Source organism: Schistocerca americana, chromosome X, assembly GCF_021461395.2.
Source record: "Schistocerca americana isolate TAMUIC-IGC-003095 chromosome X, iqSchAmer2.1, whole genome shotgun sequence".
Classification (NCBI taxonomy): domain Eukaryota; kingdom Metazoa; phylum Arthropoda; class Insecta; order Orthoptera; family Acrididae; genus Schistocerca; species Schistocerca americana.
In genome coordinates this window covers 610866716-610894674 of record NC_060130.1, presented here as the reverse complement: position 1 = coordinate 610894674, position 27959 = coordinate 610866716, and the positions used below count along the sequence as shown (strand labels likewise).

Here is a 27959-nt window from a genome sequence, read left to right as displayed (position 1 = left end):
TTGGCACTTCGGAAATACAGCTGTAGTGCATTTTGTATTTGTTTTCATACTCAAACCACAATGAGATATTGCAGTGGTAAGACACAGGACTGGCTTTTGGTGCAAATTATTGTCTGGCATCCACATTTAGATTTTCGATGGTTTCTCCAAACTGCGTAAGGAAAAGGCTGAGATGGTTCTATTGAAAAGGACATGGTCATTTCTTCCCCCCCCCCCCCCCCCCCCCCCCCCACCCCATCCTTTGCCATCTGAGCATGTATTTTAGTTACCTCATTGTTCATAGGGTCTTAAACTCAAACGTTCAGTTCTCTACATATATTTGTGTCTGCTGTTGGACATAATGTCCGTTCTTTTATAGTTCTAGCAACATTTATGAAATCCTCATAGAAAATTAATGATAGGAACTTTAAAACTGAATGAAATACATTCTTTCTTTTGTGACTATTTAAGACTTTACTCTTAACTTACTTTCTTTACTTATGGTGCTAGTTTTTGGAATCAGGAATGAGTTAACTGTTTTGTAAGTGTTGCTTATGGAGTAATAGTAATTCTGAACTTTTGAGTGTGATTGTTTTTCTGCTAGACTAAAACCATGTTTCAGAAAGAAACATGAACTGTACAGTCAGTAGGTAGTGCCCAGAGATTTGATAGTGAAGTTTTGTGTTTGGGGTGCCTTTTTTTTTTTAATACTTTGTCAAAATTTTGTTTTATGTGTAACTGTGTAATGTAAATAGCATTAAAAGGGACAGATTTGGTTCACAAGTCCGTGATTGTGTTTAAAAATGGAGCTACACTTCAGAAGAATGTCCATAACACAAACTAATCATCAGTACTAAGAGATGGTGTTCTTGGGCCTTAAGACACTTTGCAGAAGTTGTAAATCTAATATGTTAATCAGTGTAAACTTCTAGCGCATTTTGCTGCATTATTACAGAGGCATATGAGGGTCTTCCCTCTTCGGGCGAAATGTACAGCCCGTCTCCTCATATAGACATCAGTGACGGTGGACATTTAACTCTCCACAACAAACACTTCATAATTGTTTAACTGCAATGACTGTGTCTTTGCATGGCTGACAGATTGTGCTTGCTGTCTCATGAACTGCAGCATCATGTAGAGAACATCATATCACATACAACACAGCTTGCGCTCTCTCTCTCACTCTCTCTCTCTCTCTCTCTCTCTCTCTCTCTCTCTCTCTCTCTCAATACCATATTTTTGTGTTTCAAATTGTCTTTCCTTTGGCTTTCTTGTCTTAGTGTGGCAATAAAGCTGATGCCCAGTTCTCAATGATGTTCGTTCCTTCTACCACTCCAGAGAATTTCTTTCTGCAGCTCAGTAGAACTGTAATATATTAGTTCATATTCTCAATGTTTTCAGTATCTCTTAGAATTTTTTCCATGCAGGCTGAAGTTAAGGTCCTATTGACTGAATGAGTGTCACCTAAGTGGAAACGTTGTATGGTTATGATTTTTGATTCTGAAAGCCAAGTACAAAATCTTATCATAATCATATATTGTCTGGATGTTGGAGTTTACTACTTATTAAATGATATGGAAAGGGAAAAAACAATTTTGAAGGTTTTCTGCTGCACCTTCTAGAAGACAATATAATTTACTTGATTGGTCAGTGTGACAGGGAACGTTAAATACATACCGCCACAGTGGCCTCTTGTAGAATTGTGCAGTAATGCTCATTTTAGACAAGGGCAAGTTTTGCACTTAATTTTGTAAAGTTTGGGCGACCACACATACTTTTCCTGTAGATTATTGTACTGCACAACATTTATTTTGTGTCCTTCATATACTTCTATACTTGTGCTGACATGTAATTTAAATTCGCATTCCTGACAAAAATTGAAGGTATTACAAATTACAATATGTTTCAAAATGAATACAAGGTATTCTATCTAAAAGTTTTATACTTCATCTGGAACACTGTATTAGTTTCACAGAGAACGTGATTTTGGAATAATTTGAATAATTTCACAACACTAAGGCCAAGACTGTCAAAATATATCCTTTGAGATTTGACTTGGGAATAATGTGATGACTTTGAAGGAAACTGGTCCCAGTGAGATCAGACCATTTTCCATATTTCCATTGCTACTTTATGTGGTCTGTTAGCTGTTTTTCCCTGTATTATCTTCTACAATAAGAGAAACAGCTTTTAACTCCTTTAAAACTGGTTTTAAACAACTCTCAATAACTTACCGAACTCTTTGGGATAATAATTTATAGACTGCAGTGTTATTCTTGTTGCATTTTAGATGTTAAATGTATGAAAAGCTACAGTTCCGACAAGGCTTAGTTTCACTAGTTGTCCTAGATATCTTTTTATTTTTAATCAAACTTAAAATCAATGTATCTTGCCTGTTCTTTTTACCTGTAGTGCAGAATCTTTGGAAATACAAAAGAGTCCGATTCCACCTGTCTACTTTGACCCACGATGTCACCAGTAGGGTTGAAACGACCATTCACAACTACTCCAATATCACACCTATGATGTCATTGCGTGAACATGACAACAAACACAAAAATAGATCAAAAAACCATCACACACATCTTCCTCCAAAAATATAGTCAAACTGACAGGACAAGCGTGGGAAATTGGGGGTTTTTGGGTGGGGACAAACTAAATATAAACACACATCACCATACCAAATGACACAAAACAACAAAATAAAACGACAACACAAAATTCCCAAATTCCACTACACACAATACCCTCTTGAATCGGTCACTTCCCTTCACCTATATAGCTCAACCGCAGTTGTTGATACCACATTATAAAACTCCAAAAATTACACCACTGCCACAACTATTGGTACCACAAAAACAAACAAAACTGGAATGAACACTTCCCTTGACCTGTATAGGTCAACAGCAGCTCACAATATCAAAACATCCATAGCTACAGCCGCACATTGGAATCGAACACTTCACCTGTAAAGGTCAACAGCAACTCACAAAGGCAAATCACCGATACCACCAACCAAACAACTCAGAAGTACCCCACCAACCATCATAACACGCAAGAAATACACTGAAAAGAACGACTACTTACCACAAAAAAAGTTCCGGTGCTGTACTCTAGGTCAGATATACAGCAAACAGCACTTCTATAACTTAGAAACAACAAAAACTAAATTGTTAACTCACTGAAACTAATTCCTGTCGAAGCACAGTCAAAAACAATACCTCACGGGTCAAGCAGTAACACGAAAATGAACCCAATACACCACATAACATGCAACCCATAAACACACCACCAGAGGGCACCACCAACCGCAACAAAACGACCCCTATAAATGCCCCACACTCACAAACTAAACTCCGTGACGTCACACACCACAAAAGCTGCCGGGTGGAATCAGGCGCTGCTGTTGACCTGAATCTTTCGTGGATCTCGTCTTAATCTTTTGAGTTTATTTTTATAAAACATTCCTTTTTATAACGTTCTTTGCTGAACTCAGATTTTCAGAGAAACATATCATTGTCCAGAATTTTTCTTCTTCTTCGCAATCTCTTTTTTCCACTCCCCTTTTTGAATTTTACATTTGTGTCAAATAGAGTGGTTCTCATGTTCTCTCTCTGCTCAGGATGTATTACCATAATCGTGTCCTATATATACACCTGTGTGTGTGTGTACGTACACATACACTATAGACAACCAACTTAGGTGCTGCTTGAAATGATATATATTTTAAAGTTTCTGTTAGCTTCCATTGTGATTTATCAAAAGTGTATAACATGTTAAAGATATCACACCATAATAAATAAGCAGAGAACACATGAAACACAGGTTTGAGCGGCATGTAAGTTGTTTGTCTGCTGTCTGTTGCAGTCTGTGGAATAACAACGTGGCGCTGCACAGCAGTCAATGTTTTTGGAGGGTGCTTTGTCTGTTGGAGACTTGTTAGTACAAATTCAGTATTTGCAGGAAACGAAAAAAACTCATTGGGCTTAAAGTTTTTGTTCCAGACAACACTCAGTTTTTGTAATATCCATCGCATAGTTCTAATGTGTGTGCCATATCACAATCCAACTTTGAATGACACAGTCGTAAGTTTCAGATCTTCATTATGTCAGATTCATTGTATTTGATGCATGTACTGGGATATGTCTTGCTCAGAAACGTGAGTCTCTATGTGCCCATCATATGCTCTGAACTTAGGGACTGATTAACTTCATTGTATGTTTGTTGTTGTCCCCAATAGTATATGGGATGGATATGCTGTATGCTCATAAATAGCATGAATATTTCACATACTGTTCCGTTTATCAGGCACTTAAGTTTTCTGAACAAAAATCATCTTGGAATCTTCAGATTATTTTAGCTGTGTCTGACTGTCTTTACTAGACATTTTTACCTTTCAGTGTAGTGTACCTGTGGTGCGTTGTTTTCACCTACTGTCTCCCACTATGATCAGTAAATTTTCTCTGCAGTTATTATCCCATACATTATCAAAGATTTCTTGCAGGTAAAAGTGATTAAAGTTGTTTAGCATGAAATGGCTGGGAAACCCCAAGGGCAGATTTAGCTGTGTAACTTTCACAAGCGCTACTACTTCTTGATGGTAGAAACACTGTGTTGTACAAGAGAACCAACTTTACACCTTATTGTAAGCCTTACCTTGCTGTATGTTTGTCACATTTGTTACTTCATTGTCACACATTCCACATTCTCACCATACCATTATGCTTAATTTGCAAGTCCTTTACTTAACTTTTTTAATCTCTCTCTCTCTCTCTCTCTCTCTCTCTCTCTCTCTCTCTCTCTCTCTCCCCCCCCCCCCCTCTCTCTCTCTCTCTCTCTCTCTCTCTCTGTCTCTCTCTCTGTGTGTGTGTGTGTGTGTGTGTGTGTGTGTGTGTTTTTTTTTTTTTTTTTTTAGAAACAGTTCCTTTAAATACCTATTAGAGCAGTTTGTTTTAAGATTCTCATTGTATACCCGAATTATTTGCATCTGAAGCTGGGATGATTTCTACAAGAAAATCACAGATTCCTTCCTTATCTTTCTCTTCCTACATCTACAGGACTACTCTGCAATTCACATTTAACCCTATGATGCAATATTTCCACTGCAGTGGACAGCTTTTAATGGTCCCTTCTTTGGCATTTCCAGTCAATCATGACACTGCAAATGCACACAGAACACAAAACCTGGGGAGTACTCACTGCAGTGGGCTATGTGCATTTGCACTGTCAGGACTGCCTGATAACACCAATGAAGTGACCATCAACTGCTGTCAACTTTAGTGAACTCTGTACGCCGCAAGGTTAAGTTCAAGCTCTGATTCTTCCCGCATTTGAAGGAGAAGTTAGTGCCTGAAATTTCATGAAAAAATATTGATTCAAGAAAATGTCTATGTTTTAATAATTGCTGTCCCCAACTTGCGTATCACAGCCATGACAGGGTCGACAGAAGCGTCCGATCCCACACGCCGGCTTTGACCCGTGACGTAAGGCTGTTGTGGTGTGTCACGTCACGACGGTGCGGAATTTAGTTTGTGAGAGTGGCTTGTTTGTAGGTGTCATTTTGATGCGATCGGTGGTGCTCTCTGGTGGTGTGTTAGGTGATGTTTTTGGTTTAGTTTGCGAGTGTGGCGTCGTGTGTGAATTTTGGTAAATTGCTTTTTTTATGTCTTTGGTAGGTATGGATATGACTGACAGGGTCAACAGTTTTCGGTTGTCGGCTATGATTGGGGACAGTGCGTTGTCTCTAATAAAATTTCTTCAACTATTCGGATTTTTGGATGAAGTCGTGAAGTGTTCAGTATGTCGTGAAGAAATGAGGCTTACTTAAAGTTCCGGCGTCTCAGACCAGGGACGGCTGTATGTGGAGATGTCATAAGGATAACAGGTCAAGGGAAGTGCTCTATCCCAATTTATGGGATTGGGAGCTGCTGTGGAGCTATGTAGGTCAAGGGAAGTGTCCGATTCCAGATGATATTGTGTTTTGTGATGTCTTTTTATCGTCGTTTTGCGTGGGTTTGTATGGGGGCGGGTGTCTAACTTTGTTTATATTTAGTTTGTCCCCACCCAAAAACCCCCTATTTCCCGCACTTGTCCCGTTAGTGTCATTAGGCTTTTTGTGGAATGTGTGCGTGTTTGTTTTTCGATGTATTTTCGTCCTCATAATGTGTACGTAACGACTTTATATGCACCATATTGGAATCATGGTTTATGGTCGTTTCTGCCATGTTTGTGATATCATGGGTCAAAGCAGACGGGCGGGATCGGACACTTCCGTATTTCCCCATGACACTTTCTTCCCTATACAAAACAAGCTGCACTTCTCTGAACTTTTTTGATGTCCATCAGTCCTATCTGGTAACGATCCTATACTACACAGCAATAATCCAGAAGAGGATGGACAAGTTTAGTGTAGGCAGTAGATTAGCTGTATCCTCTAGGTGTTGAAAACTTTTCCCACACATTCTCTTCAATTTATGTTAGATACACTTTCCACATTACTCTGTTCTCATATGTATTAACTTAAATGAAACACTTTTTTATCCTTGTTTCACAAACTTTATCATTACAGTGCAACCTAGGTTTTGGGTTGTAAACCCATTTTCTAATAAGTAACTGATCTCAAAGATGAGAACCGAGCAAAGAGAAACATGTCTAATTTTTAAACTATTGATTTTTTACTTAAACAGTAAAAGTTACCTCTGTTGACAATTTTGACAAAATTATTTATGAATTTACAAAATTCATTAGGACAGCACTGATGATAACTATGGTTAACCATACTTAGGAGTACAGTTATGCACAGGAATGGAATTTATGTGAATGAGGGCACCAAGGTTCTTCGGTGTAGGGGTTGCAGTATTGTCTAGAAGGGCCTAGTAATTGAACTGAGTTTGTTCATTCGGCAATAAATGTGGGGATACATGCATGTTTCTTAATTTCTGAAATATCTAACTGAGTTAGTTTTTCACCCTGTCCTATGTATAGGACTTCTGTATCTATAGATTGTGTATCTGTGATTTTAATTCATGCAGTGTTTGGCAATGGATGAATCTGTCTTCTTTAATTGCAAAATTCTGTGGTATTCTCTGAGCAGATTGACCTCCCTGTCTGTCCAAAATAGCAATGCTGCCACTCTCAGCAAATGATCTTACAAATCCCTTCCTTTGTTTCATGGTGTCTGTTTGTTTATCTTTTGAAATGTAGACACAACTACCTACTGTCTCTGGGACTTAGAAAAGTAGAGGAAAATTCTTTTCTTTTAAAACTTTGCTTGTCCTGTTTGAAGTTTCACCTATAAAAGGTAAATTGCACCAATTCATTTTTGATCTCTGGTGTTCACTGGGTACAGTAGCGGTCTGGTTTGCTTCTTCTGTTTTTCTTGAGAATTTTCTCAGTAATGGTGGAATCAAATTCATTATTTGTGCCTATTGTTCTCATTGTATTGAGTTCCTGCTCGCAGTCTTCTTATATAGTGGGGATAGAAAGGAGACAGTGGATCATGTCGTGGAATGCTGCATGTTTGTAGGATGTTGAGAGGAAGGTGGGAATGTGTTAGTGAAGACATCATTTCCTCTAAATTTCAAATTTGTGGTTGCTGTTTTCTATCTGTAAGCTGATATCCAGGAAATTAATACTGAAACTTACTAATTCCACATTGACCTCTTTGCTAGTTGCTATTGATTCTTATTGTCCAAGATCTTATGAAGTTGTCTAGTGGAATCTTTCCACATACAGAGAATATCCTAGACATATATATACACCTATACAAGAAATTTTTGTGTGGCCTTTTTGTGTTATCCAACATCAATGCTTCATTTATTGTATTGTACTGTATTTATCAGTCCATGCCATGCATATTGTTTTAAATTTGTGGTTTTACTGTGCCTTATCCATCTGTTCATTGTGTTCTTTGTTAATACCTCCCTTTCTCACGTTTATTCCCTAAATATTCTTTTCCTATCTGTTTGTCAACTAATGTCTTACTTATACAGAGCTATTTCATAAAGTCATTCGAAGCTATTTGAGCTGGCTGCTATTACCTTATGCCTGTAGTGGCTACCTTCATACCAGTGAAGCCAATTTTAGACCCAGTTTTTATATATTTCATTTTTCTGTTAAACATCAAAAGTTTTGAAATCTGACTTACACACGTATCAACTGCTGAACATCAAATCTATAGAGTGAATAGTCCTCTTTACTCATTCCATTGTTGGTATGGCACTGAGAATATTCACTATCAGAATAATCTTTTTAGTATTTGATGAATGGGAGCAACATTGAGTATGTTCTGAGACAATATTGTGACTTTTTCTTTGACTATGGGAATTAAGTTGTATTTGCTTCATCACCTTTCAGTTACTATATTAAATACTTATTCTATCTCACCATTCACGAACGCCGATGTATGCAACAGTATGACCCATATTGTTACAGGGATTTCAAATATTTTTCTTTCATAGAATATGGTATGGCACCAGCTTTGGTCTCTAAAACTTCTTAAGTTTTGATGATTGACATATATACATCTGAATGGTAGTCATTGGGATTTTATACGTTCTGCCCGTAGAAAATTTTCTGCTAAACTATTTTTCAGTATGAACCACAGTGGTACAACAGTATTCAATTTGCATTATAAAAGTCAGAGAGGGATGTTCTATTGTATCTTCGTGCTCATCAAATTCACTTTGCACATTAATAGCCTAGTGGGTGGGGTCATATTGTCTCGTAACATATCCTCTTTTGGAAGCAATAGCTGTGCTATTAGATGATAATGATAACCAAAAATGGTTTTATAGAACTCACCAGGTGTGTGTGTGTGTGTGTGTGTGTGTGTGTGTGTGTGTGTGTGTGTGTGTGTGTGTGTGTGTCCAGAAATCTTGTATTGTTTCAACGGAGGTATGGGGTGGATAACCACAAAATGTTAATTATACAGCAAAACATTTTACATAAAGGCAGGGCAGTTTCAGCAATAAAAAATATTTTTGCACAATAAAAGTACAATTTTCTTTAAAGAACTATTAATGAAAATAAAAAAAATACGTGCACACATTATGCCCAAAACACCAGTTGGTATGAAATATAGAGATGGCAGAAATTGGTGGCTAGGTTTATACACAAAAATACGTATTGTGATTGCATATTCTCCTGAATTAGCCCTTTTATCTATGTCAGAATGTTATGCAACAGATACTGGGAAAGCCATGCATATTTTTTATTCATAAACAAATAGAGTAGCATATATGGTAGAGTACAAGAATTAAATATGATATTAACTTAGCTAGTACATATTCAGGATGATTTAGCTGAGTTGTTCAGACCAATTGTGTGATTGGATTGAGGAGTTCCTAGATAACAGGACGCAGCATGTCATTCTCAATGGAGAGAAGTCTTCTGAAGTAAGAGTGATTTCAGGTGTGCCGCAGGGGAGTGTCATAGGACCGTTGCTATTCACAATATACATAAATGACCTTGTGGATGACATCGGAAGTTCACTGAGGCTTTTTGCGGATGATGCTGTGGTGTATCGAGAGGTTGTAACAATGGAAAATTGTACTGAAATGCAGGAGGATCTGCAGCGAATTGACGCATAGTGCAGGGAATGGCAATTGAATCTGAATGTAGACAAGTGTAATGTGCTGCGAATACACAGAAAGAAAGATCCCTTATCATTTAGCTACAATATAGGAGGTCAGCAACTGGAAGCAGTTAATACCATAAATTATCTGGGAGTGCGCATTAGGAGTGATTTAAAATGGAATGATCATATAATGTTGATCGTCGGTAAAGCAGATGCCAGACTGAGATTCATTGGAAGACTCCTAAGGAAATGCAATCCGAAAACAAAGGAAGTAGGTTACAGTACGCTTGTTCGCCCACTGCTTGAATACTGCTCAGCAGTGTGGGATCCGTACCAGATAGGGTTGATAGAAGATATAGAGAAGATCCAACGGAGAGCAGCGCGCTTCATTACAGGATCATTTAGTAATCGCGAAAGCGTTACGGAGATGATAGATAAACTCCAGTGGAAGACTCTGCAGGAGAGATAGAGGTACTCAAGGTACCCTCCGCCACACACCGTCAGGTGGCTTGCGGAGTATGGATGTAGATGTAGATGTAGAAATATTTCTGGAACCATTTACACTTTCGTAATTCTGTTTTCACTCATGTTAATTGTGAGAAAGTCCTCACTAAATGGCATTTAGTCTCTTTTCGCAGTTATACACTACTGGCATTAAAATTGCTACACCACGAAGATGACGTGCTACAGACGCGAAATTTAACCGACAGGAAGAAGATGCTGTGATATGCAAATGATTAGCTTTCCAAAGCATTCACACAAGGTGCCTTTCTGGATACAGAAAATGTTCGACTGCTGCCCTGGCCAGCACATTCTCCAGATCTCTCACCAATTGAAAACATCTGGTCAATGATGGCCGAGAAACTGGCTCGTCGCAATACGCCAGTCACTACTCTTGATGAACTGTGGTATTGTGTTGAAGCTGCATGGGCAGCTGTACCTGTACATGCCATCCAAGCTATATTTGATTCAATACCCAGGTGTATCAAGGCCATTACTACGGCAAGAAGTGGTTGTTCTGGGTACTTATTTCTCAGGATCTATGCACCCAAATTGCGTGAAAATGTAATCACATGTCAGTTCTAGTGTAATATATTTGTCCAATGAATACTCGTTTATCATCTGCATTTCTTCTTGGTGTAGCAATTTTAATGGCCAGTAGTGTATTAATTACAGAGAGATCTTTATCAGCTTTGCTTTTTTGAATTGAAGTATAGCGATTTCTGCTATTATTGTATTTGTAAAGTAGATGGATTTAGCGACTTTTCACTCTTCAAACTCTGAATACTTGTTTCGGAGTAATTCCAATATTTAGAACTTAGGCTATATAAACATCAAACCGATTGCTGTCTTATGCAGCAGTTCATGATTTCATGTCCAATCAAGGAAATAAGTTGCGTCCAGTAAGGGGGAAACAATTCCGTCCTTTTCCAAATAGTATGTCTTTCAATCTGGAGTCATACTGGTGCGTTAACGTGTAGAGAATAGACAGACATAGTAATACGCTAACTGACAAAAGTAATGAAGCATCCAGAAGGCGTAGTCACATGTCATTGTAACTATGTACATGTATGTACCCCCAGTGGATATGTAAATGATGAGAGTTTCAATTGCCTGTGACAGGTAGAACGGCCACCAGGGTGCATTAGTGGCGTTCAAGTTTAGTATTATCAGACCCTGTAAGGCATATAGGGGGTATGAACAGCATCAGATGTTTAGTGATTACCATGAAAAACATAAATATGCCATATGCTTATGTGAAACATAATTATCAACAAGTGATATACACTATGTGATCAAAGGTATCCGGACACCTTGCTGAAAATGACTTAAAAGTTCGTGGTGCCTACCATCGGTGATGCTGGAATTCAGTATGGTGTTGGCCCACCCTTGGCCTTGATGACAGCTTCCACTTCCGCAGGCATATGTTCAGTCAGATTCTGGAAGCTTTCTTGGGGAATGGCAGACCATTCTTCACAGATTGCTGCACAGAGGAGAGTTATCGATGTCAGTAGATGAGGCCTGACACGAAGTCGGCACTCCAAAACATCCCAAAGGTGTTCTATAGAATTCAGGTGAGGACTCTATGCAGGTCAGTCCATTATAGGGATGTTATTGTTGTGTAACCATTCCGCCACAGACTGTACATTATGAACAGGTGCTCGATCATGTTTAAAGATGCATTCGCCATCCCCGAATTGCTCTTCAACAATAGGAAGCAAGAAAGTGCTTAAAACATCAATGTAGGCATGTGCTGTGATGGTGCCACACTAAACAACCAGGGCTGCAAGACCCCTCCATGAAAAACACGACCACACCATAACACCACTGGGTCATTCCATGTCAGTTCAACCAGGGGCTCCAGCTCATAGTCTCAGATTTGACTGAAATTTAGTACACTAATTCTACCATGTGTGGAACACTCGTGTACAAAGTATTAGTTTCCCCTGCCAGTTAGTTCCAGAATTATGACTTGTGAAAGAAGATGGCGTGACCCGGAAATTGCAACCCGCATCTGGCAATGTATCTTCAGACCCAACTTCACGTCTTAATAACTTTGGAACTATTCCACACATTCCAGTGAAATTTTTACAACCCAGTAACATCCATGTAGAGAACACACTCCATGAGTCAAAACATCAACAACATATTTCTGAGGGGAAAATAAAAAATTCCAAAATGTTATTAAAAAAATGTATTACGTTAAAAGGTACGTATTGTAGGTGCCCTCTATGCCAAACATAATTCACTCAAAAAGGGTACAAATTTTTTTGTGGTTAGCTTAATGTGGCCTAAACTCACACAGAACTCATCTTTCCAATATCAGTCACAAAAACTGAGTTACATGCACACAAAAATACAAAAATTTGAAAAATTACCTGAAAAACATGGATTTTTGAAGTGTGGTAGCACAAAAGGGACAAGTGGTATCCAAGCCAAATTTCACACACTGCGTAAGTAGACCATAATGATACACATCTCAAAATTTCAGCATGTTATTGCAAGACATTTGTGTACAATTGAAGTTGACAGATGTATTTGGTGATGTGGCCATTGTTCCACAACACAATTTTGTAAAAACATATTGAAAACTGTTCCGCCTCTTCTTATCCTCTCCCACAACTGTTTAATCACTAAGCAACAACATAGAGACAGATTAGCAGAACCTATCATTAATGTTTACTGCACCTTAACTTCTAAAAACCAGTCGATTGTGCTTCGAACAGAAGTTCTCCCACACTTTAACAACTGTACTCTGAACATTGAGTGGCAAATTGTACTCTCTTCCTGACACTGTGGTAGGAACTGGAACTGTCATAAGAATATGTTCGAATGGAATTCAACATCTGTCTCCCAAGCGTGGCCAATGAAATGATCTTGCTGGTCCTGCTGTTGCCATGAATTTCACAAATACATCACCTTCTGCTTCACAGCACTCTGCAACACATCCTAAGTATCATTAGTCATCATAAACAGCAATAACATAGCAACCTGGTTGTATGTTGCTGCTTTTGCTTCTGAATCCTGTGTCAGACACACTGTGAAGACACATGTTGTGCATGAACCTATAGTTATAACCAGACAGTCTGCTCATCTGCACATCGTCAGAGTCCGCTGGAGAGAAGTGATGATGGCTCCTTGTGCCTGCAACAGTTTTAACGTGTTCTAGTCTGCTTTTTAGCAACCTTTCATCTGATTTCACCTCATCTTTCGAAACATAGAATGATTGTATGCCAGAGATATTTTTCTGTACCCAGGTAAATAATTGAAGAGGTGTTAGAATGTGACCTTCTGTAGGGTGCTGCAGACTAGCTCGTGATGACATGTACTTAATGGTAGCACCAATACCATCACATACATTTCTACCATGACTTGTTGCGAAAAAATTCCATTCTGCGTGAATCTGAAAATCATGGTAATGCATGCATAAATTTTTGAGATTTTTACAGTTTTTGTATTGACTAGTTGCCCCATCACTGAAGTATTTCGCAAAATGTATGTAAGGCAGCTTGTTTTTCACATATGTCCTGACAGTGCGAATGTGGGCATGAACTGCAATGGCATCATGAATTAAACAGTCACTAAAAATGCACAGGTTTGTGACACACATCACCTGATTCACTTCTATAGTAAATCGCAAATGGTTGGAGAGTTGCTTGACTTGTCCCAATGATATCCTTGGATGGCATCTTGAACTATAAATGCGTAATTTTCAGAAAAGTCTAGTATTACTATAATTTCATCTTGTTTCAAATTATCCTTACAAAACTGGAGATAAGCCGAATGCGCTGTTGCTGTGAAGCTGTGTGTGGCCAGTTTGTCCATTTTTTGACAACACATTTCAAAAAAATCTTCCACTGTACTTTGCTTTGTTTCAAGACTTGTGCGATCCATATGTGTCCATTGTTTATGAGAAACAAGTTGATCGTCATCCATAAGGAGTTCACCATACAGTTTGTTATTCATGTGTTCTGCAAGATTTGCCTTACCAGGACACTTTTCACACCTGTGTATCATGCACTGGTAGGAACTGCTGTCACACACTAGCAGCTTCATTGCATCTTTGTAATCCAGACCAGAATCCTTTATAGCAGCAAACATCAGCTTAGCATTTTGATGGGTCTCACATACACAAACATTGTGTGTGCCCCTTGCACTTACAGGCACAACCCATTCTGGCCAAAGATTGAAAAAAGATGATAAACCTACTTTGGTATTGGGATACTTTTCCTTGAATTCTACATATAGTTCTGATATGTTGCATAGCAACAGTCTTTTTTGCATCTGTACACGTACATTTTCCATTTTCACTGTTACATAGTCTTTTTTGGCAGGCATTATTCAGCTGTAGTCATTATTTTCATAGAACTCCAACACTAGCGTCTTTATTTCTGAACTCAATTGTTTACCCTGAGCCTGCTGAAGTTGTGGAAGCACTCCTTGGGTTGCTTTTATTTTCCTAGCTCGCTTTACCATATATGTAGAAACTTTGAATTCCTTTGCAGTGTAGTCAATAGACCAGCTGGAAGGTGCAAGGGTAAGAATAACTACTTTTTTCTGGCGTGTGGATATGGCACATTTTTCTTTCAAATCATACACAATTTTGTCCAAATCAGAGCATTTTTGGCATGATTTCTGTTCCTTTGGAACAGGTAGTTCTTCCTATTTTATGTTTTAATTCCATTTGAGCGTCTTGTAGTTTTCGTCTACCATAACTGGGCCTGTCTCTTTTCCCAACTTTGTGCGTCTTCATGGGAGACAAACCAAGAGCAGTCACTGAAGTATTTAATTGCTCATCCGCTGTGGTTGTAGGTGACTGATACTCTTCGTCACTGTCATGTAAATTATCAGAATATTCTTCATTTTTTAGCTGTGTAACACACCTGGAACATAACTTTTGTCCTGGTTTCATGTTAAGTCTCATGTACTGATTCACTTTCAATACTGATTTTATATCAATTTCTCTGAGGCTACATTTCACTGTCTTCTTATGAATCTGAAATGGATCAAAACAACTTCTTTGTAAGAAAGAATACTTATCCAGAAACACTTTCATATGATGATAACAAACACTAAAGTTTCCTGGAACTGTACTTCTTGTGCCCACAGGGTGTATCTCAGATCTCCATAGCAACAAATCTTGGTCCGATTCATCCAGATCATACAGTACAAAGCGAATGCCACATTTTGTTCCATACGTTGTTTTATGACATTCAGATGCTTGTGCTCTACCAATACTGCAACTCGTTTGAACAAAAGCACCACTAGTACACTCTTCTGCCTCCATACTGACTTTCCACAACAGTACTGACCAGTCTGAAATAGAAACTTAAAAACATGAGTAACCTGTAATTGTTACTTGTTTCCTTTGTTGTTCTTGCCTAAGAATGACTCATTCTGTCCCTGAAAACTACCATTGTTTAACTTTCTGTTGCCTAATGGTTCCCAACAATTGCTGCAGCTTTATCTGAAACAATCTGTCTGCATCATCACTATTACTTGCTAAATCGTGTTAAAAGAAACATAACCAAATACATATGTCACCTTTTATTGTACACAAATGCCTTGCAATAACAAGTTGAAATTTTGCCACATATTATATGATGGTGTACTTATGCTGTGTGAAATTTGGCTTGGATATCACTTGTCCCTTTTGTGCTACCACACTTCGAAAATCCATGTTTTTCAGGTAATTTTTCAAATTTTTGTATTTTCGTGTGCATGTAACTCTGTTTGTGTGGCTGATATGGGCAAGATGAGTTCTGTGTGTGTGTTTAGGCCACATTAAGCTTAGCACAAAAAAAATTATACCCATTTCGAGTGAATTATATTTTGCATAGAGGGCACCTACAGCATGTACCTTTTAACGTATTGCATTTTTTTAATAACATTTTGGAATTTTTTATTCTCCCTCAGAAATATGTTGTTGGTGTTTTGATTCATAGAGTGTGTTCTCTAAATGGATGTTATTGGGTTGTAAAAATTTCAGTTGACTGTGTGGAATAGTTCCAAAGTTATTAAGATCTGAAGCTGGGTCTGAAGATAGATTGCCAGATGAGGGTTGCAGTTTCTGGTTCACGCCACCTTCTTTCACAATCCATAATTCTGGAACTAATTTGCAGGGGAACTTAAAATTTTGTACATGAGTGTTCCACACTTGGTAGCATTGGTGTGCTAAATTTCAGCCAAATCTGAGACTATCAGCTGGAACATTTTCTCAAATTGGTTGAATTGACATGGAATGACCCCACTGCCACCCAATTTTACTGTTGGCTCTGCACACGCTGGCAGATGACGTTCACCAGGCATTCGCCATACCCACACCCTGCCATCGGATCGCCACATTGTATACCGTGATTTGTCGCTCCACACAGTGTTTTTCTGCTGTTCAGTCGTTCAATGTGCACGCTCCTTACACCAAGCGAGGTGTCGTTTTGCGTTTACCGTCGTGATGTGTGGCTTATGAGCAGCTTCTCGACCATCCAAGTTTTCTCACCTCCCGACTAACTGTCACAGTACTTGTAGGAGATCCTGATGCAGTTTGGAATTTCTGTGTGTTGGTCTGGATAGATGTCCGCCTTTTACACATTATGACCTTCTTCAACTGTTGGCAGTGTGTCAGTCAACAGACGATGTCGGCCTGTAAGCTTTTGTGCTGTACGTGTCTCTTCACGTTTCCATTACACTGTCACATAGGAAACAGTGGACCTAGGGATGCTTAGTAGTGTGGAAATCTCGCGTACAGACGTATGACGCAAGTGATACCCAATCACATGACCACGTTCAAAGTCTCTGAGTTCAGTGGAGCACCCCATTCTACTCTCACGATGTCTAATGACTACTGAGGTTGCTGATGTGGAGTACCTGGCAGTAGGTGGCAGCACAATGCACCTAATATGAAAAACTTGTGTATTTGGGGGTGTCCAGATACTTTTGATCACATAGTGTAGTTTGAAAGGTGCCTAATTATGTTTCATTATTTGGCCCAGCTGGTCAAATTGTGCAATATCCAGATTTTTAGGAGCATTTAGATTTTACAATGGCTCGATGTTGAACTGCATGGGAATGTGGAACCAGGCATACTAGTTGTCAAGGTTTTTGTTTACCACATCTGACCACAGCAAGGAAGGATTGTTGTATTGTGCACCAAACACATTGTAACACCTTCGCTTTTACGCCTATCATCAAAGAACAAGTAATGGACCCTGTGCAATATTCTGTGTCATCTCACCATCGGTTGGAAACTAGCAGCAGCAGGACTAGTGAATTGCCACCCCTTGTGTAGGCTGCTGTTGACATCACTGCACAGATTGCAGCATTTGAAAGGGTGCTGTGACTGGGATATGTGGACTGCTGACAAATGGTATCACATTGTGTTCAGTCATCAAACATGACTGTGTACTACTCTGGATGACCAACATCAGAGTGCAGGGGGGTGACATAGAGAAAGGAACCATTTCCCTTACATCTTGGTGAGGCCCAACGTTGTTAATCGTGGCATGATGGTGTGAGGAGCCATTGGGTATGATGTGAGGTCACAACTGGCAGTGAGTGAGGAAACTTTGATGGCGTAGTGGTACGCCACAGACATCCTGCATCATCATACGTTACATCTTGTGCGACAGTATTGTGATGCCATTTTTCAACAGAGCAATGCTCGTCCATGCTTGGCAAGTGTTTGAACTGTCTGCATTATGTTTAGGTACTCCTGTAGCCAGCAAGATCACCAGATTTGTCCGTGATAGTGTGTGTGGGCTAGCTTGTACTTCTACTCTGACCTAGTGCTAGTATCCTCGATAACCAGGATCAATTACAACATTTGTGGGGCATTTTGTCTCAGGAGACAATTCAGTGGCTTTATTGCATCCTTCCCAACCAAATCAGTGCATACATCTAGGCCATGGGGGGGTGGTAACTGAACTCGTTCTGCCAGGTTATTTGTCTCTGCGATAATGACAGATAACATCTCAAACCTGTAAGTTCCATTTTGTGTGCTCTTTCCCTTCTGAGAGCTTCACTATTTTGTCAGACAGTATATATCAAGGGATACGTTTGAAACTTACTGTTAAAACACTGTTTTTGAGACTGTCCTCACTAAACCTTCACAAAAAATCTAATGAATAGTGGTAATTTCTGCAATAGTTTTTCTTAATTTACCCTTTCTTGTTTATTTTTTTCAGTGAGATAGTCTTCATGAACCCTGATCCAGACGATGAACCTTTCCTGACATCATTCACCGTATTGGCAGCAGATGGCTTTTCTACTGCCATATCAACAGGTTAGTGTCGATAACAAAAATACAATTACTTTTTTGCTCCAATTAGAGGTATGTTTTTCTTGAAAGACTATTTTGTGTGCCATATTACGCTGTAGAAGTTTTACGTTACGATGCTCTATCTTGGTGAAAGATGTTTGAGGCATAAGAAATTATTTGTACTGTAGTATTTATGATGATAAAAGCTGTATATTTGGTAAATCACACGTGACATGAGGGTTTGTTTCCATGGGGTGGCACAGTTCCACAGAGTAATGTAATTATATTATTTTACCTGGTGGTGATTGGTTGGTCAAAACTGGTGGAGAATAAAGGTTTATTGCATCAGCAGCTCATGGTGGTACTTAACATTCTAAAATATTTATGGCGTGTGTGTGTGTGTGTGTGTGTGTGTGTGTGTGTGTGTGTGTGTGTGTGTGCGTGTGTGTGTGTGGTACCACCAGCACAATAGATGTTGCTCAAAGTTAGCAAATTTTGGAAATCGGAGTTGTTGGTTTTGTGTCACAGCCTGACATAAACTAAGCAGTTCAAAGTTGTGAACAACATAGTGTATGGAAACCCTGATGCTAAGTTGACAGCCAAAAAACATGGTGGAGTGAACATTACTGCAGTTGGCGACAGCATTGATGGTCTCTAGTCGCACAGCATACCAGGAATGCTGCATTGTCAACTCAGCTGGAAGTGTGTAAACGGTAACTATGTTACAGACAGCTGCAATAGTGAAAGTTTAATCTATGTTGCTACAGTCTGGTTCATAGTGTGCTACAAACCGTCTTGCGATAAATGTAGTAAGTGTACCTGATAAATATGTGATACACATTGTTGTTGTCGTCTTCAGTCCTGAGACTGGTTTGTTGCAGCTCTCCATGCTACTCTATCCTCCGCAAGCTTCTTCATCTCCCAGTACCTACTGCAACCTACATCCTTTTGAATTTGTTTAATGTACTCATCTCTTGGTTTCCCTCTACAATTTTTACCCTCCACGCTGCCCTCCAATGCTAAATTTGTGATCCCTTGATGCCTCAGAACATGTCCTACCAACCGGTCCCTTCTTCTTGTCAAGTTGTGCCACAAACTCCTCTTCTCCTCAATTCTATTCAATACCTCCTCATTAGTTATGTGATCTACCCATCTAATCTTCAGCATTCTTCTGTAGGACCACATTTCGAAAGCTTCCATTCTCTTCTTGTCCAAACTATTTGTCGTCCATGTTTCACTTCCATACATGGCTAAACTCCATAGAAATACTTTCAGAAACGACTTCCTGACACTTAAATCTATACTCGATGTTAACAATTTTCTCTTCTTCAGAAACGTTTTCCTTGCCATTGCCAGTCTACATTTTATATCCCCTCTACTTCGACCATCATCAGTTATTTTGCTCCCCAAATAGCAAAACTCCTTTACTACTTCAAGTGTCTCATTTCCTAATCTAATTCCCTCACCATCACCCGACTTAATTCGACTACATTCCATTATCCTCATTTTGCTTTTGTTGATGTTCATCTTATACCCTCCTTTCAAGACACTGTCCATTCTGTTCAACTGCTCTTCCAAGTCCTTTGCTGTCTCTGACAGAATTACAATGTCATCGGTGAACCTCAATGTTTTTATTTCTTCTCCATGGATTTTAATACCTACTCCGAATTTTTCTTTTGTTTCCTTTACTGCTTGTCAACCCTGTCTCACTCCCTTCCCAACCGCTGCTTCCCTTTTATGCCCCTCGACTCTTATAACTGCCATCTGGTTTCTGTACAAATTGTAAATAGCCTTTCACTTCCTGTATTTTACCTCTGCCACCTTTAGAATTTGAATGAGAGTATTCCAGTCAACATTGTCAAAAGCTTTCTCTAAGTCTACAAATGCTAGAAATGTAGGTTTGCCTTTCCTTACTCTATTTTCTAAGATAAGTCATAGGGTCAGTATTGCCTCACATATTCCAACATTTCTGCGGAATCCAAACTTATCTTCGCCGAGGTCGGCTTCTACCAGTTTTTCCATTCGTCTGTAAAGAATTCGCATTAGTATTTTGCAGCTGTGACTTATTAAACTGATAGCTCGGTAATTTTCACATCTGTCAACACCTGCTTTCTTTGGGATTGGAATTATTATATTCTTCTTGAAGTCTGAGGGTATTTTGCCTGTCTCATACACCTTGCTCACCAGATGGTAAAGTTTTGTCTGGGCCATCAGTAGTTCCAATGGAATGTTGTCTACTCCCGGGGCCTTGTTTCGACTCAGGTCTTTCAGTGCTCTGTCAAACTCTTCACGCAGTATCGTATCTCCCATTTCATCTTCATCTACATCCTCTTCCATTTCCATAATATTGTCCTCAAATACATCGCCCTTGTATAGACCCTCTATATACTACTTCCACCTTTCTGCTTTCCCTTCTTTGCTTAGAACTGGGTTTCCATCTGAGCTCTTGATATTCATGCAAGTGGCTCTCTTTTCTCCAAAGGTCTCTTTAATTTTCCTGTAGGTAGTATCTATCTTACCCCTAGTAAGATAAGCCTCTTCATCCTTACATTTGTCCTCTAGCCATCCCTGCTTAGCCATTTTGCACTTCCTGTCGATCTCATTTTTGAGACGTTTGTATTCCCTTTTGCCTGCTTAATTTACTGTGTTTTTATATTTTCTCCTTTCATCAATTAAATTCAATATCTCTTCTGTTACCCAAGGATTTCTACTAGCCCTCGTCTTTTTACCTACTTGATCCTCTGCTGCCTTCACTACTTCATCCCTCAAAGCTACCCATTCTTCTTCTACTGTATTTCTTTCCCCCATTCTTGTCAATTGTTCCCTTATGCTCTCCCTGAAACTCTGTACAACCTCTGGTTTATTCAGTTTATTCAGGTCCCATCTCCTTAAATTACCACCTTTTTGCAGTTTCTTCAGTTTTAATCTACAGTTCATAACCAATAGATTGTGGTCAGGGTCCACATCTGCCCCTGGAAATGTCTTACAATTTAAAACCTGGTTCCTAAATCTCTGTCTTACCATTATATAATCTATCTGATACCTTCTAGTATCTCCAGGATTCTTCCATGTATACAACCTTCTTTTATGATTCTTGAACCAAGTGTTAGCTATGATTAAGTTATGCTCTGTGCAAAATTCTACCAGGCGGCTTCCTCTTTCATTTCTTACCCCCAATCCATATTCACCTACTACATTTCCTTCTCTCCCTTTTCCTACTATCAAATTCCAGTCACCCATGACTATTAAATTTTCATCTCCCTTCACTACCTGAATAATTTCTTTTATCTCATCATACATTTCATCAATTTCTTCATCATCTGCAGAGCTAGTTGGCATATAAACTTGTACTACTGTAGTAGGCGTGGGCTTGGTGTCTATCTTGGCCACAATAATGCGTTCACTATGCTGTTGGTAGTAGCTTACCCGCATTCCTATTTTCCTATTCATTATTAAACCTACTCCTGCATTACCCCTATTTGATGTTGTGTTTATAACCCTGTAGGCACCTGACCAGAAGTCTTGTTCCTCCTGCCACCGAACTTCACTAATTCCCACTATATCTAACTTTAACCTATCCATTTCCCTTTTTAAATTTTCTAACCGACCTGCCCGATTAAGTGATCTGACATTCCACGCTCCGATCTGTAGAACGCCAGTTTTCTTTCTCCTGATAACGACGTCCTCTTGAGTAGTCCCCACCTGGAGATCCGAATGGGGGACTATTTTACCCAAGAGGACGCCATCATCATTTAACCATACAGGAAAGCTGCATGCCCTCGGGAAAAATTACGGCTGTAGTTTCCCCTTGCTTTCAGCCGTTCATGATACACATTACAGAATGGAATATGTATTCAATCTTTTGCAACCATAGTGAGATGAAGAGAAACCGGTGATACAGATTCTTGCACAGCAGAATGGATTCTATAATAATGTTCAGAACTACTTTCTACTTTACGAACAGCTTGACAAGAAGGTAAATGTAGTGAGAAACGTACAAAATAAATTTACATTCCATTCACATACCTTTTTATTCAGATGTTTCTCTGCCACTGTCTTCAGAAATGGAGTCACTAGATGTGAGTGCCAGATTGATAATTAATGAATCCATTATTTCGTCACTAACAGCTTCTTTCCAGTAATTTTTATGCAGTTTTTCTGTGTTACATACACACACTTCCCAGTCATTCATAACTTCACACATAAAACACAATAGAACACGCAGTTGTGACGGAACGTTACACAGTACGAAATATGGAAACAGACTGAGTGCTGAGTGGCTAGCTGTGCAGCTGATAACAGTTCGCCGGTCCATAGGCCACAAATACCATCGCGGACTATGATACAAATAATGTGACCATAAATCGGTACCAAGTAACAAAGCCAAAATTGTCTTAAACACATGCACAATTAGAGGTCAAAATCGAAGTTGAAGTCCGGAAAAGCAACCTAACTGTTTTATTCAGGATATCTGTGTAGCAAAGGTTTCAGATGAGATACAAACTAATGGTCCATCTGCTGCCCCAGGTATTTAGTTACTGTAACATGCTGCTTAGAATACTGTGTGTACCATATTTCACAGACTATTAGGGGCACTTTAATTTTTAAACAATTTTTTGAAAATAATCTTTTTACCATTTTTATTATTAGATTGCAAAATCAACTACAAAAATTCTTAGTTTATATGACCCTTAAAAATCTTTGAAAATTGTCATTTGAACCTCCTCCTCTCCCCTCCTCCTTCTTCTTTTTCTTCTTCCTCTTCATCATAGTTGTTCTCTTCATATATGATATGATCTTCACTGCCATCAAGAGCATTACTTATGTTGCACTTCTTGAAAGATTTGAGGATAATGTCTTCTCTCGCTCTAGACAATGAATGTTTTATCTTCTGACACACTTGTTTGATTGTAGATTGTTTTAAAGCTTCCTTCAGTGTTAATACATGTTGGGTTTCATCTATAATTGATTTGTTCCATTCCTCTCTCATATAAACTTTAAATTGTTTATTGAGACGTCAAGAGGTTGCAGTTGTGAAGCAAGTCATCCTGGAATAACAGCAAGCTCTATATTTCCCTGTCTCAATTTCTCTTTCACAGAATTTTTCAAATGGCTTCTAAACTGATCTAGCACAGGAAGAGAACTCTTCTTTAATAAAGTACCTTTCCTTCTCTCCCACCCTCTGTTAATCCATAAGTTCATACTAGCCTCGTCCATCCAACCCTTGTCATTTACGTGAACAATACTGGCGGTATTTCAAAAGGTTTTGGCATTGTTTTGTGCTTGAAAATTATGATTTGGTTTTTGTTTGCATTCCAAGTCCATGACGCTTCATAAACCTGTAGCATCAACCAACTTCACTCTTATAGTCTGTTAAGTTCCATTGTAGTGCTAGCTTACAAGCGTATATTTGAATCATTTTTGTATTAATTCCAATGCTGTTTTGACATTGTCCTTGAGTCCATTTCAATATGTCATCTTATAGTTTGTCATTTTGCATTCAATCATCTGTTTGCACATTTAGTCTTTCTCAGTTTTTTCAGTTCTGCTTTACTAGCCCACCAGCCATGAATAGTTTTTTCTGTTGATGGAGGGTCGAAATGCCACTTAGCTGCTCTTTTTCCGTGTTCTGCATATGCTATTACTTGCAGCTTCTAGCCTATACTGTATGATACCTTTCATAATGGAAAAAATAAAAGTATTGTATTATTACCAGTAACACACATCACTTTCAGTTCAAGTTCATTGGCACTGTAGATTGCAATGACACATGGGCTACACAGTTTTCTGGGTTTTTGATGGCAGAGTGGGAGGGGCAGTGTTAGAAAGCTTGTGAATCCTTGCAACTCATGTTCATCACATCGGTGCACTGCTGCTGCCAGTTGAATCCAGTATTGCCAGATAGAGAGAGGTTTCCCGTATCATCAAATATAGGCCATTTTTAAGACTGGCAGGAATTTTTAATCAAACACTGGACATCTTTATATTAATTTTGAGTATGACGCATCTGAATTTTGGAGGCAATTTTTCTGAGAAAAAAGTGTTTTTTATAGTCTGTAAAATACAGTAATGTCTGTATTTGTCTGTGCTGTTAAAAATCAATATTCTGTATTAGAGTTGACACCAGCTTTCAACTGTGAAGCACAAGCAGCAGCAGATGAAAACAGTAGTCTCCGAAAACCCATATTGATAATGTTTCGTTGAATGGTTGTAGATGACCCAGCATTGAAATCTGCAGCAATTTATGGTAGGGTCATACTTCTGTCACACTGGACGATTCTCTTCAGTCATTGTTGGTTTCATTCTTCCAGGATGTTTTTCTGGCTGCAGCAATGTCAGAGATTTGATATTTTACCAGATTCCTGATGTTCACGGTACACTCATGAAATGGTTGTATTGGAAATCCACTCTTCATCACTACCCCGGAGATGCTGTGTCCCATCGCTCGTGTGCCACCTATAACACCACATTCAAACTCACTTAAATCTGGATAACCTGCCACTGTAGCAGCAGTAACTGATCTAACAACTGCGCCAGACTCTTGTTGTCTTATATAGATGTTGCTGACCACAGCACCGTATTGTGCCTGTTTAGATATCTCTGTACTTGAATATGCGTGCCTATACCAGTTTCTTTGGCACTTCATTGTATATTTAACATATCAGACATTGACGCACATGGTCCCCTAATTATTTTGAGCAATTTGTGTGTGTGTGTGTGTGTGTGTGTGTGTGTGTGTTCCCTCATTCTTGGTAGTATCAGCTTTCATTATATCCAGAAAGGTTAACCACAGCCCTCAGTTGTGTTCGTAGTATTTTTACATTAATTGGCAGTGAGCAAATATTAAATTAGTTGTTGATCTTCCCTTTCCGAATCCATGGTGTACATAGCCTTGGACAACTGAGAAATTCAGGAAAAACCCTGTAATTTTTGCATCCAGGAAAAAGTGGGAATTTTTTGTTGTTTTAGTTTTCAATTAAATTTTTATAATTTTGACAGGTAAGAACTGATAGTCTAACAAAGATTTTTACTTTAGCCTGCTACTGCAGAATAATACTGCAGCAGTAAAACATAAATGAGAGAAGAATGCCAAAATGAAAGAGTAGTTGCAAAGAAAATGTTCCATGTTCAACAATAGAACACAGTGCACACACAAGCGTCTTCCAACAGCAAAATGTATTAAAGGCTTTAGGACGAAGACTGTGCAATACTTCTCAACAATAAATTGCATTCTATGAACATGGCATCACAACTGTTGGCGCTTCTAAGAGCTTGGGATAATATTGTGAATAATGGTTTGAGAAGTGTTGTACTTTCGAAGTAAGTTTCCTTTTACAGGAAACGAATTATGTTACGTGTGAGAACAATCAGTGTGTTTGACCCTCATTCAAAACTTAACGCTTTGGGGGCAAGTCACATAGAATAATTTTCAGGTCCAGAAGAGCAGCCATTCATGCCATTATTTAAAATTTTACCGCCTCATTTGTGTTTGATGTATCTTGAAGGGTAACACAAGCTAAAAAAGACCAGGCTTTGAGATTGGTCTTTCATATTTATTTTAGTTCTTTCGTAGATTACAAATTATGCAATAATGGTGTCAGAAAGTGTAATTATCGTTCAGAACAGTGTAAGGTGAGTTCTTGAGCAATGTCACACATAATTGGCTGTTCTCTTGAAAGATTGGAGTGCTCAATGGAGTATGTATTCAGCCAGGTAACCACAAACTGTTCAGTGCACAGCAGTGAAATTTTTTTTTTAAAAAAAAAAAAAAAAAAAGGGCAAAAAATTTTTGCATGTGAAAGCTTAGCTTTCCTTGTAGCAATACTGTATGTATATTAATTTAAACCATAAGCTTTGCATATTTGTGTGTCCATGCTTTTTATCTGTGATGTTGCTATTGGCTGACTACTACACATGTCCTGTGCTCTGAATATCTGCTGTCATTAGCTGGCGAGAGCGTGTGACATAAGCTATGATTGACTAACAAAAGTGCTTCACACAATGCAATCTCAATTTCAGTGCTATGGAAGCTACCGTGCTGTATTTGGTGGAATTTGTATTTATACATAATATGAAAATATGCAGTGTACATGTTGTCACACATCAGAAGTCTTTCCAAGATGCGGTGTTTTTTGGTGGGTTTCATTTCCTAAAGTGCTGGGAAGTTATATGCTAGTATGTAAAACTTTTATCATTCAGAGGATTTATAAGTTTTATTGCTCCAATGAAAAGTATACTATCACTTAACATGGAAAAAAATGTATGTTCACCAAGGGTGTAGTGTATTTTCACCCGACAAAAATGTATTTTTAACTGGGAAATTGGGGAATTTATTTTCTTTGTCTGCATATACACCTTGTGAATCTATACTCTTGTTCCAGGAGTTTTTCTTCCGTGAGGGTTCTGATCATATGCTCTATAATTCTTTCATTAAGTTAAACCACTGGAAATGTTGAGATGATACCTCAAATTACAGCATTTCTATCTATATCCTCTCTTCACATTTGGGATTGTGATGTTCATTTTCCAATCAGCAGGTATCTTCCCTCCTTTCCATACCTTACAAAAGAGTAGATCGATTGTTTTCCCACAACTTCCATGGATTTGATCATTTCTCCATTCCTTGACCGCTTGACTGTGAGTGGCTTGTCAAATTATAGATCTGTACATCCTGTACAGGGAAGACAGGGACCAGGGATTGCTCAGAGTATTAACCGATCCTCCTAACTGACAAGTTCGAGGTTCTGTCTTTCACTGAAATTGATACTGTGCCATTGATACTTACTTCACGTTTTGGGGAAACCTCCTTTTTCGTGTGTCATGAGGAGACAAATGCAGAAAGGGTAGGGGCCTATTAATTGTTGGCTGTTCAAACATACGGCGAATACTGGTATCCCTTAGTGAAATGGCAGGAAGGAACACCAGGTGCACTCTCTGTGTATGGCTGGGAGCCTAATTTAACATATTGAAGAGGCTATCATGGCAGCCGTTGAGGAAACAAATGCTGGCAACTGCAGATTATGGTTCATGTTGGAACAAATGATGGCTGTTGTCTGGGCTGTGACGTCATATTTGGATCATCCCAGTGTCTGGCAGAGAAGGTTGAGAAGACCAGCGTTGCGGACAGAGTTTCAACAAAGCTCACAATTTGCAGTAGAACAGTTCATAATGGGGAGGGGGGGGGCTCTCCTTGGTATAAAGTCACTGTAAAGAAGTTTGTGAAGAAAAAAAGACTATTGCATAGTAGGTGTGATACAGAGCATAGGGCTATAAGTAGGGAGATGCCAAATAAAATGTGTTTAGCTGTCAAGAGAGCAGTGCATATCACCTTCAGTGAATACCCTAGTAAAGTATTGTTGAACAATCTACCACAAAACCGTAACAAATTCGTAGCATATGTAAAGGCTGTTAGCGGCACCAAAGTTAGTATCCAGATACTCATGGATGAGACAGGAACTGAAAATTAGGGTTGCAAAGCAAAAGCAGAAATGCTTAACTCCATTTTCAAATGTGCCTTTATGAAGCAAAACATATGAGAATCCCCCAAATTTAATCATCATACCACTGAAATATGAGTGAAATAATTGTTAGGCTTCGTTGTGTTGAGGAACAGTTGAAGCTGTTAAAACGGAACAAAGCTCCAGGGCC

At 38.8% G+C, this 27959-nt stretch overlaps 1 protein-coding gene across 1 annotated transcript in view; it reads left to right on the top strand.

Moving 5' to 3' along the window:
* LOC124556456 (protein purity of essence) overlaps positions 1 to 27959 on the top strand; it is a 443522-nt gene that overhangs the window by 5465 nt on the left and 410098 nt on the right. Inside the window, exon 2 of the mRNA XM_047130407.1 lies at positions 18238 to 18335. Within this exon, the coding sequence (XP_046986363.1) occupies positions 18238 to 18335 (98 nt within the window). The remainder of the gene's footprint in view (positions 1 to 18237; positions 18336 to 27959) is intronic.